General features: G+C 36.8%; 2 protein-coding genes across 4 annotated transcripts in view; both read left to right on the top strand.

Annotated features, from left to right (window-relative positions):
- The window catches only part of LOC148943950 (uncharacterized), a 628,351-nt gene that overhangs the window by 260,513 nt on the left and 355,002 nt on the right, over positions 1-12,836 (top strand). The window lies entirely within an intron of this gene.
- LOC148943954 (uncharacterized) overlaps positions 7,154-12,836 on the top strand; it is a 33,602-nt gene continuing 27,919 nt past the window's right edge. Inside the window, exons 1-2 of the mRNA XM_089101757.1 lie at positions 7,154-7,197; positions 10,752-10,950. Coding sequence (XP_088957883.1) covers positions 7,154-7,197; positions 10,752-10,950 — 243 coding nt within the window. The remainder of the gene's footprint in view (positions 7,198-10,751; positions 10,951-12,836) is intronic.

Below are 12,836 nucleotides of genomic sequence, written 5' to 3' on the forward strand. Positions count from 1 at the left end.
TGTCTTTCCTGTTGAACAAGATTACCGAGTCTGGGCAAATTCCAACAATTTGAAAGCATTGTTTCATAACCCCTTTGAAAAAGAAAAACGGAAAGCTTGGTTTTGAAGGCATCCGTCATATTACTCTTACTCCTATTTTCTCAAAACTTTATGAAGGATTACTTGCAGATTGGCTAAAGGAAGAAATTCTACCTCTTACTGACTTGAAGCAATTCGGGAACCTAAATCCACCTCTATTTCCCATTAACTCGTTTCTCTTATTGATCACATCGGGAAAATCCTTGAAAAGCCTAATTTCTGGCTAAATTTAATTTCCATCGACCTTTAGAAAGCATTCGACCTTGTTAACCACAATATTTTAATTGAGAAACTTGTCAACGAGTTCAATATTGATCCCTTACTGGTGAAATTAGTTGCCTTCTTCTTAACAAATAGATCGCAAGTTGTCAAATACCAAAATCATTATTCAAATCCTCTCCTTGTCCACAATGGCATACCCCAAGGTACTTCCCTAGGTCCCCCTCCTTTTTTCAGTAATGATCAACAGCCTCGCAAAGGAATTTCCTGACTGATGGAAATTTGTTTATAACCTAACGGTTGTTGAAACTTGCTTCAGAAATTTAATAAGCAACCCTATGAGTATCCTTAATGAAATTGGAGACAAGGCCTTAGACTTAGACATGACAATAAACCCCTCTAAGTCCATGATAATGCCCATTTGTTTCCTCAAATCCCCGGCCTATTTTCTTAATCCTATCCCTCCTGAATTTTCTGTGTCCTCATTTAAACTACTTGGCGTCACAATTTCTTCAAATTTAAAGTGGGATATCCACGTTAAAGCAGCATCCATAGAGCTAATGTGTCTATCGCCCTTCTTAAGCTCCTAAATCAATTCAGCGTCCCCCGGTCCCACTCCTTAAGAATTTACACGTCTTTTGTCCGCCCGCATCTAGAATATGCTTGTCCAGTTTGGCACCCTGGTATCTCTCGCGAAGAATCGGAAAAAATCGAATTAATTCAAAAAAGAGCTTTGCAAATAATTTTCAAAGAAGGCAAGGTGCCATACTCTCTGCTCCTAAAAAAAGCTAGTCTGAAAACCCTGGAGCAAAGGAGGGTTTCGTTGTGCCTCCGTTTTGCAAAAAATGCCATAAAAAACCCTAGGACGGCAAGTATTTTCCCCAAACGTCACTCCCCATCTAGATTACGGCCACCTCGAGCTGTTTCCGAGCCCCGCCCTTCTTTGTCCCCCAGTCGCTGCTTTACTTCCAGATATGAAAGACCTTTTGGTCCCTTCATTACATAAAAAAATGAATAAAGTGTCTCAATCGTCACTTTTTTCCCCTCTTTTTTGTTTATTAGCTGATGGTACTGCCCAGGTTCTTGCCCTCCTTTGATTGCCCCCCCCTCTTTTTTTCAGTTACCCCGGTAATTCTTTATATTTTATATTTCTTTTTTTTAACAGGGGTTTATTTATTTATTTTGTCCCCCCTTTCTTGAACATTTTTTATTGTTTTTAACTCTTTTATTGACTTACTGTAGTTGAATTATTGACACTTTCTTAGTATCCCTTTTAATTTAAATGTATTTATGTCTCGCTCTTTTTTCGTTTATTCCCTCCTTTTCATGCCCGTTCTAATTCTTTTTCTGATTTGTATTTGTTTAAGTTTAGTTTGACCTGTTTTGATGTTTTTAATTTTTTTATTGACTTTCTACTGTTTTAATTATTGACTTTTAAATGATATACTTCCTAATAAGCCCATACAAAATAAATATCTGATCTACCCCACTATAATCCTCTCGAAACCCTGCCTGAATTTCTATTAACTTATTTGATTCTTTAAGCCAACTATCTAATCTATCCACTAACACTTTGTAAAATAATTTACTAAGGCTATTTCCTAAATGAATCCCTCTATAATTCTTATGCAATGCTTGGTCTCCCTTTTTAAAAAGTGGTAAAGCTGTTGAAATATTCCACTGTTGAGGCCAAACCAACTTGCTAAGGACACTTGAAAATAACGTTGATAACAAAGGCAACAAATATAACCTAGACCACTTCCAGAGCCTTGTTGGGATGCCATCAACTCTTGGTGCTGAGGCCCCTCTCATCTTCTTTAGCGAATTCCATATTTCCTCACCTGTGAAAGGCTGCAGTAGTTTTTAATCTTCTTCCGTTAGAGGGAATTCCGCAAGGTTTTCGCCGACCACCCACCGACTCAGGCTATCCGTTTCCTCTCTTTCTGTCATCTTGCTTTCGATGAATTCTAGCCAACTTTCCGCCGGCGGGATACTTGTCTTGTCAGAAGCGTTTGTAACTGATTTTTTTATTATTTTCCAAAACTCATTCTTGTTACTTTCCTAAATTCCCTTTTCATTCTCTCTGCTTCCTCCTCTTGAAATTTATACTTCTTCACTTTTAACAGTTTCTTATACTCTTTTCTTTGGCTTTTAAACATATTATAAATATATTCCCTATCCTCATATGAACATTGTCTCAGCAGTTCTAATGTTTGCACCAACTTCGATTTTTTCTCTACGCATTCACCATAAAATAAAACATTTAACATCCGTGACTGTTTCTGAGCTGTAGCAACCCCTACTTCATACAAGCTATCAATTAATCCCTTTAATGACTCTTCTATTGTTGCTTCATTTGTCAATATTTCTCCCTTCTCTATTCCTGCCTGAAATTCATCTTTTAACAGCTTAACCTTAACCTTCTCTTCTTCCTGTGATTCTAGTCTCAATGGATCTCTAACTTCTAATCCTTCTTCTAATACCTTGCTCCTAAAACTCCCCAATGACCTTTTTAATGCCCTCTTTTTTAATACTTTCAAAGACAACCTAAACGGCAGGTGATAATAACCCAAAACCGGGACCACCCCTAAACAAGCACAATCCGGCCAAAGAGACTTATTTACAACTATATAATCTACTACACTTGGATACTTCCCAAAAAAGTAAGTAAACTCTCCCCGCTCTTTATCCTCCCGTTAACTATAATTAAATTTTCCTTACCACAAATTACCAAAAGTTTACTTCCACACCTATTTTTTCGGCGATGGTCCTTACTAGTCCTTGGAGGGATCTCATCCATTTCTTCATCACCCATTCCATCACGACGAGATTCCGAGTGGGTATGGTCTTCAAATTGGCAAGACCATGGCTCTTGCAACTCCCCAGACGTATTGAAATCTCCTAAAAGAATAAAGCCATTGGCAGGAAACTTTGTCAAAAAAATATGCAACTCTTTTTGAAATATCTCCCATGTATTCTCTTCTGAAAAAGAACTACTTTCTGGAGGGATATACACAGAACAAAACACATGACTTCTTTTCCCCCGTGAAATTCTTACCCAAACTAAGTTACAAGACTGACTTTTTAGCCGGATCAAATCATTAGATGACAAAAAAACATCTGAAACAAACAACGATACACCTCCATAAGAACGACCATTTCTCGACATTTTACGATTTGCACTAAAACAACTATAATGCTTAACTATAATATTTTCTCCAGACCTTGTATCTACAAAAGAAATAATTTGAGGACTGTAAGCTTCAACCAGGTCCTTAAACTTATTTTGCGTGAACTCTTGTATGTTCCAATGTGACACATTTAATAGAGAATTTTCACCATGTTCCAAATTTGCCTATACCGCCTCATTTCCCATCGTCGGTTCTTGCTGTCTTGGGCAGAAAAATTTTTTTGGTACTATCGCCCTCTTAGCGTCATAATCACCCGAGTTTACTCTGAAACTATACTCTGCGGGTCTTGGGCAGCTTACCCTCAGTGGTTCGTTTTTATCAGGACTAACAATTTCCGCATTCGAGCGTGTCGCGGGATTACGCTGCTTTAGTGCTGGGATAGCTTGCGATCCCTCTGGAGCTGGGGTTTCTGTTAAAGACATTACCAAATTACGATCTTCGTCCCCCATTCCAGAGGTCACGGAACTAAAAGATACAACCGTTGCCGAAGATTCGGATCTAGTCCTAGCATTAGACGAATATGCCAAGCTACCATCGTCTTCAGGGGGCCTGTTGCTATAGATGGCCCGACCGACCCGGCCCGGCTCGGGCGGGGGCGCCGCGTTTGCCTGAGGCTGGGGGGGAGGGGGCTCAGCTTTGTTTATACGAGGAGGATTTACACTGTCATGAGCGGTGTTACGTTTTTGTTCTTCAAAAAGGTCACTTGAGTAATTATACATGAAAATCTGGTTACTAATTAACAACTTAAGTCCTCGTAATTTCACATCAACAAAACCCTCAGTCTTTGCATCTTCTAAAGTCTCTTTCAGTTTTTTTCTGGCAATCAACTCACGTTTTGTGTAATCAGGACTAATTGATAATCCCAACCTTCGCAAAAGAAAACCTGATTTTAATACATAGTCCCGCCCTGCAACACTTGCAAATTTGATCACTACCGGACGGACGCTCGTTGAACTTTTAAGTCTGAAAGCGTCACGCACATCAAAAGGACGGAGATTTAAATTTGGAATTGCCACATTCAAAGCACTGACAACATCTTCCAGAATTGAGCGCCCCCTATGCTGCGGCGAAAAGTTATAAAGCACTACGCTTCCCCGCTTCATGCCAGTTTCTAAATACTGAATTTTTCTCAGTGCTAATCCAACTTCTTCCCGTACATTTGACACATCTCTGCGAACCGACTGCGATTCCCTTTGAATATTCTGGACTAACGACGCAACATTTTCAAATTTATTTCCCAACTCAGCCACATCTGACGTCATTGAATTGACCTGTCTTGACAGAGGTTCAATAATATCCACCTTGCAATTAATTGCTTGAATTTGCGTTAATAATGCATTAATATTATCTTCCATTTTAAATCAGAAATGAAGATCAAAAATGAAAAAGACTTATCTTTACGTGAGGGTTGTGCCTCACGGGTGCTTTCGTAACCGGCCAAACTTGCAAGGCACAACCCAGCCTAAATTTTGCTCGGCTATAAAAACAGCATTTAACGAACGAATCCTAAAATCGTAATTCCACTTTCAGTCCAAAATTCAATTCAAAATTCAATAATCACTGGCAAAAGCTTTTGCAAGCAATACAAGAATTTCACTTTAGATGCTATTTGTTGACACCTTGAAAACTAGTTCAGTACTGAACTTCAGTTCAGTTCAGTACTGAAAACTTATCCATTTAAGATATATCTTACTATAACGAATCTTTTTAAAAATTTTCATTTTTCTTGTTTTGACATAGTGGGTTTGACAGGAAAGGGGAGATGGAAGGCAAAAGAGGATATGTGTGTCTCTTTTAGGTTTGATGTAGAAAACAACACTAGAAACATGTTCAGAAGAAGGATAGCTTTCAAATAATGTGCTGTTTGATAAGTTTTGACAAAAAATGAAAGACCTCATTTAGGCTGCCTCTAGACTAGGCTACCCCTATAACAGTAAAAAATAAAATGTAATTGAATATAGACATGTGACACCTTATTTCAAAGCTCCTGACATAAATCTTTTAAATATCCTAGTCTTATTCAATAGTTTTTGAACCAAATTTGAATTTGACATGTTTTTCTTTGGGAGGTACTTACATTCAAAGGTAGGAGGTTTTATAGAACTAGGACATTACTAGGCAAGGAAAACTTCCCCATTTAAGATATATCTTACTATAACAAATCTTTTTCCTAATTTTAATTTTTCTCGTTTTGACATGGAAGGTTTAATGTAGAAAACAACTCTAGAAACATGTTCAAAAGAAGGATAGCATTCAAATAATGTGCTGTTTGATAAGCTTTGACAAAAAATGAAAGACCTCATTTTGGCTACCTCTAGACTAGGCTACCCCTATAACAGAAAAAAATAAAATATAATTGAATATAGTCATGGGACACCTCATTTGAAAGCTCCTGACCTAAAGATCTTAAATATCCAAGTCGTATCCAATAGTTTTTGAACCAAACTTGAATTTGCCATGTTTTTCTTTGGGAGGTACTTATATTCAGGGGTAGGTTTATGTAGCTAGGATATTCCTAGGCGAGGAAAATTTCTCCATTTAAGATATATCGTACTATAAAAAATCTTTTTACGAATTTTCATTTTTCTTGTTTTGACATGGAGGGTTTGAGAGGAAACAGATGGGAGGCAAACAAGGATTTGTGTGGCCCTTTCAGGTTTGATGTAGAAAACAACGCTAGAAACATGTTCCGAAGAAGGATAGCTTTCAAATGATGTGCTGTTTGATAAGCTTAGACAAAAAAAGAAAGATCTCATTAGGGCTACCTCTAGACTACCTCCATAATGGTAAAAAATAAAATATAATTGAATAAAGTCATGCAACACCTCATTTGAAAGCTCCTGACATAAAGATTTTAAATATCCAAGTCTTATCCAATAGTTTTTGAACCAAATTTGAATGTGCCATGTTTTTCTTTGGGAGACAAACTTATCCATTTAAGATATATCTTACTATAACGAATCTTTTAACAAATTTTCATTTTTCTTGTTTCGTCATGGAGGGTTTGAGGTTAAAGGGAAGATGGGAGGCAAAAGAAGATTTGTGTGACTCTTTTAGCTTTGATATTGAAAACAACGCTAGAAACTTGTTCAGAAGAAGGATAGCTTCCAAATGATGTGCTGATTGATAGCTTTTGACAAAAAAATGAAGTAGCAAAATTGGGCTGCCTCTACCTCAATAAGCCTAACTGTCAAAATATTTTTGTTTGAATATAGTCATGTAACACCTCATTTGAAAGCTCTTGACAAAGCAATCTCAAATAACAATGAAAAATTCTGGCTTCCCTCGAACGCCTCGTATCCCAGTTGAAAGAAAAAGAATTCTTAGCATCCTAAGTGACCTAAGCAGTCCTACTCCTTATCCCGACCCTCCACACAGCCAGCTTTCTGTTTCAACAGAAAAATCAAACAAGCCTCAGGAGGCTAGTTCAGTTGGTCCTACAATTTTCCTTGCCCCACCCCAGTGCCAAGTTCTTGAAGTTTTTCCCGAAGGTCCAACGCATGTATCATGCCAAACCACTGAATGCAGCATGGATAAATATGTTGAAACGGACAGCGTTGTGACATCCCCCTCATCACAAGCAGATTTTACAAAAATTTTGACTTTAAAAGAGAAGCTAACAGATTAATTAATGCTAATTAGAGATTGTTTGTCAATTTATGAAAATGATTCAAGAAGTCAACTTACAAATTATTCCATCTCAAACAAGGTAAATAACACCTTAGATTCTCATCATCAAAACAGTGCATTGTCCCCAAGCTCAATGAATATTAATGAAGGAAGCAGAGGATTAAGTTCATCAACTTTCGCCACTATGAGTGACATAAATCTAATTTCAGAAATTGTACCTGACCCCAATATCACCTCTATTCAACCTAATTATAAACCTGACCTCGAGAACTCAATCAGAGATGCCTGAATTGGTTTTGAAAGTACTGAAGTGGTTCTGACTAATAATAAGGACTTCTCAGCAAATAATCACAAATGTGCTAATATAATTTCAGCCGGTCTTTGCCAATTAGGTGATAAATGTCATTTTGGACATCATTGTGCTCCAAGAAAGCTGCAGGAAAAAAGTATTCCGGATAAAAGTGTTATAAGAAATTGCAAGTTTTTTAAGTAAGGAAATTGTAAATTAGGTCCAAAGTGCCCCTATATTCATGGATCTATTACCTGTAACTTCAAAAAAACAAAATGAAGCTAGTCCAAGATTTTGTTCTTGATTTTTATATAACAAGTGCAACCAAAAGAAGTGCTGATTATTGCACTTATGTCGTGTTTACGTCACTGGTAAGTGTATGAAAACAAAGTGTAGTTTTGACCACGTTTCTTTATGTAAGTTAGCATCAAGTGGGTGTTGTTTCGGGTGTGATAGCCTGCATATTTATTTCCCCTCTTCCTTTTTACGAAAAAAGTCGAGCTGCAAACAAAAAACAAGTGCACAAACTTGGGCAGTCCCAGCTGTTACCAGTCAAGGATTCAACACTGGAAAGACCCTTTTTTAGGCAGCACTACGGACCCCATTCCTCCCTCATTAATTACCCCTCATCACCTACCTCCTTATCCGTTACAAAGCAACATGCCCCAGGCATCCTCTACCCGAAACGCCCCTCCAACCCGAAATTTTACCCACAACCAGTCAAATCATCATCACAGACGTTACTGCATCAAAACCCTCCCACAATCCCCTCCTACTCATATCCGTCCCAGTGACAAGCCCCCTTGCATACCCTACCCGCTCCATGTGCCCAAGATGCTGTTGACGAGTTCTGGCCTCCTTCCGTCATTTGCCAAAGCAAATTCAACCTCCCTCTTTCCAGAAAGTTCCCACCCCACTTCCATTTCCTAGCACCTTCTTACCTTCCCATCTCCCCCTTTCCTCCCTACCAAAAATCCTCCCAATTCAACTACTTCTTACCCTATATCCACGAAACCCCGCCTCCGACCCATTCGTTTTATTCCTCGTGCCCACCAGTGTGACTCAGGTCTGAGACCTTTTGCACTTAATAATTGTCTTGTATTAAATCCTAATTGTTTGCACTTCCCAACAACTGAAATCAAGTCGCACCTTCCTCATCATGCTTTGTCTGTATCCTCGCCCTTCCTTCCACCTCCAAATCCCCAAGGTAAATCCTTGTCTTACCCTACTTCTCCGCAGCATCATAATATTAAATTGAAACCCCACCCAGCAAGGCCGTATCCAGGGGGGGGGTTACACGGTTTGAACCCCCCCCCCCCCCCCTATTTTATTTTTTTAATATTTTAATTGAGAAACTTGTCAACGAGTTCAATATTGATCCCTGACTGGTGAAATTAGTTGCCTCCTTCTTAACAAATAGATCGCAAGTTGTCAAATACCAAAATCATTATTCAAATCCTCTCCTTGTCCACAATGGCATACCCCAAGGTACTTTCCTAGGTCCCCTTCTTTTTTTAGTAATGATCAAAAGCCTCGCAAAGGAATTTCCTGACTGATGGAAATTTGTTGCGGTTGTTGAAACTTGCTTCAGAAACTCCTTAAGAATTTACACGTCTTTTGTCCGCCCGCATCTAGAATATGCTTGTCCAGTTTGGCACCCTGGTATCTCTCGCGAAGAATCGGAAATAATCGAATCAATTCAAAAAAGGGCTTTGCAAATAATTTTCAAAGAAGGCATGGTGCCATACTCTGCTCCTAAAAAAACTAGTCTGAAAACCCTGGAGCAAAGGAGGGTTTTGTTGTGCCTCCGTTTTGCAAAAAATGCCATAACAAACCCTCGGGCAGCAAGTATTTTCCCCAAACGTCACTCCCTATCCAGATTACGGCCGCCTCGAGCTGTTTCTAAGCCCAGCCCTTCTTTGTCCCCCAGTCGCTGCGTTACTTCCAGATATAACAGAAGTTTGGTACCCTTCATTACATAAAAAATTAATAAAATACATCAATAATTACTTTTTTTTCCTCTCTTTTTTGTTTATTGGTTGACGTAACATCACAGGTTTTTGCCCTTAGTTGCTTGCCCCCCCCCCCTCTTTTTTTCAGTTCTCCCTTTAATTTTTATATTTTATTTTCCGTTTTTTTTACCGGGGTTTATTTTTTTGTCCTTCCCCCTTTCTTGAACAGTTTTTATTGTTTCTAACTCTTTCATTTACTTACTGTAGTTGAATTATTTAAACTTTCTCAGTATTATTGACACTTTCTCAGTATTGACACTCAGTATTGACACTTTCTCAATTATTGACTTCTGTTGTTAAAAATGGTAAGTTATCCTATTCAATTTTTGTAACAAAATAAAAATAGAGCTGCTTTGCTTTAGTAAATATTTTCTCTTTGTTTCTCTTGCTTATAAGGTTCTCCCCAATAAAAATAATAAAAAGAAATAACATAGACAATACAAAAGCTTGAATCTAGTCCTTAAGAGTTGGGGGCAATGAAAGGGCTATTTTGCAAAACAAAAGTCTATTTTATTAGCCATAATTTTTCAAGTTTTCAAATTGTCCTCACGTTTATCGTAAATAATATTTTCACAACATTGAGTTGTTATTCATTTTAATTAATACTTTTACTTAGGTTTAAACTTAAGCCCTATTGAATCTGATGATAGTTTGAACTGAAATAGGCTGATTCTTATTTTGTTGTGTCTTAACATTTTGAGCTTGTCTCCAGGCTATATTTTCTGATAATTTAGAGTGTTTTAAACTAGAAGATACTTTTTAGGGGGGGGGGGGTCAGAATATGAAAAATTATTCTTATAATGGGTGATTGTCTTTCAGTTCTTCCATTAGAATTAGAAGGAAAAATTATTCGGTTATCAATTATAATATTTGAATGTTTCTGTCAAAGAGGAATTGGGGTATCTATTTTCTTTCCTGTATATGTATATGTTTTCCAAAATCAAATGGACACACAAACAAATGGAATCTGAAAGAAAATGAATTAAAAATGAAAAAATGGAAGTGATTGAACAATTTAATTGCCCGGCACTAAAAAAACTGGTATTAGTAGGCTACTAAGAGGAAAAAGCAACATTGCCAATAAGGTTTTTTTTCCCTAGATAATTAGCCAACTTATCATCGTATTAACTGCATAACTTCTTGAATAATTTTAGGATTGCTTTTTTTTCAACTCTAAATACTGAGATTTGGTGTGGCTGTTTGCCAAAGATAGTTTGATATCTCTCCTTAAAATGATTATTATTCATTCTCGTTGGATAATGGTTGAAAAAGGGGAAGTAGTAGGGCTTTTTTTGTAAGCTTTTCTGTTGAAAGTATTTGATGTCTCTTTTATTTACGCTTTCTTTCAGAAGTTGAAGAGGCTTTACCAAGTGACCATAAAGAGCTTTTTGACTTTCCAACCCATCTTTTGTCTCCTAAAAGGGAAGATGCTCCTGTGGATAGTTTTTGCTGCTTTTCAGGACCATGTAAACTTGAACCTGACACTCAGGAACAGGGCTCCACATTTTTTGATAGTAAATGTACATTTCAAGCATTTGGTTTTTGTATAATCTAATAATTTGGGTTATATTTTCTTGAGAAAAACTAGAAAAAATTAGAATTTGCCAGTACTTCATAACCTTAAGATTTAAAACTGCCAAAGCCAAGACGAGGTGAAAAAAAATAACTTAAAATTATGCAATATATTTTGGACAACAATCTGTTGCAAATTCTGGACTTTGCAAATTTATGAATAAAAAGTTTGCAAATGTTGTTCCCAGAGTTGTAGTAGTAAATATTAAGTATTGTTTTGTCAATACTTTGTACTTTCAGATGATTGTTTCTTTTCTCACACCGCTTGTTTATCTCCGTTGTTGTAAATCCAGCTGAAAATATATTATTATTATTATTATTATTACTAAACGTTTATAGTAAGATTCAGTTTGCCTTCTGAATTTTGGAAAACTCATCAAAACAATTTAAGTGTTAAACACAAAACAATTCAGTCAGTGTCAAATAATCCCCTAAAATAGACCTCTGTTTTTAAAAGAAAAGACGGAATTATTACGCAAATCAGCACTGTATTATCGTGTTAGCAAATCATTAAAGGGACTATGCTATCATAGGTAGAAACTTGCATAAAGCCAGTTTAAACAAAAGTCAAGTAAACAAAAGTTTAAATAGTGAGATTCTCATTATAGATATTCAGTTACAAAAGAATGTCCTGTATTTATAGGAGTTCGTCAGAGAGGAAGAGAATTTTCCTTAGGAAGAAGTGAAAATTATTTTTCTGTTATGTCCAAAACAGCATTATTAGTAAAAAAAGGTACAAAAATATAAAACTACTTCAAGTAATGACATGCACATGAGCTTTGAGATTTTTCTTATCATAATATTTGTGGTAGAAAAAAAAGATTTTGAATATTTTTTATTACATAAAATGAGGGAACATGGAACTTTTTCTACAGATTTCTAAGCTATTTCTCTTTCAACGCATTAATGGCAGTGGGATAATCAGGTGGTACAGACCACTTAGGGTGGCACTCTCCAGGTATTGGCACCAAGCGAAGAAAGTGGAAAGGTCAGGTTACTTCTGAAGCATACATCCAATATAGATTTTTCACTGAGCCTAAGATAATATTCTCCAAATACAGACACCCGAACTATTTTTTCTCTGAGATCTTAACTATCAAATTCTTAGAGTGTGTTCTGCATAATTAACAAGTATCAAATTTTCTTAAAAATGAAAATTTGGGGATTCTAACCTTCATAGCCTTATCAAACCGTTTGTGGTAACAAACTGTAAGTAAGGAGCAACCAGCTCAATAGTAACGGAAACTCTAAAAAACTGACTTTTGGTAACAATAGATACATTAAAAAATCATAATTTAATGCTGATTATAAATATGTAAGTTTCATCAAGTTTAGTACTACCCTTCAAAAGTTACGTACCTGTGAAAATTTGCCTGATTTTTGAAAAAGGGTTTCAAGTTCCTTTCTGCAACAATAAAGAATTTAGTATTTTTTGCTAGAAGAAAGATCACAGATGTGTGCTTATTTTTTTTTTTCCAGGGTTGATCATATCGACCCAGTGGTTCTAGAATATTGTTGGAGGGCTCATTGGAACTTAAATTAAAATTTCTAGTGCCCTTTGTATGTGACCAAAATATTTAGGGCAACTAGGCCCCCTCCCACGCTCCATTTTTCCCCAAAGACACCCGATCAAAATTCTGAGAAAGCCATTTTATTCAGCATGGTCGAAAATATAACTATGTCTTTTAGGATGACTGAATCCCCCAAAGTCCTCCAGGGAAGGGCTGAAAGTTATGAACTTTACCCATTGTATACATATAGTAGGCCTATTGGTTATTGGGAAGTATACAGACGTCTGCAAGGGTGATTTTTTCTGGCTGTGGGAGGGTGTCGGGGGTTATGTGG

The sequence above is a fragment of the Artemia sp. Qi Xiang Cuo genome, chromosome 15, assembly GCF_049724085.1.
Source record: "Artemia sp. Qi Xiang Cuo chromosome 15, ASM4972408v1, whole genome shotgun sequence".
Lineage (NCBI taxonomy): Eukaryota > Metazoa > Arthropoda > Branchiopoda > Anostraca > Artemiidae > Artemia > Artemia sp. Qi Xiang Cuo.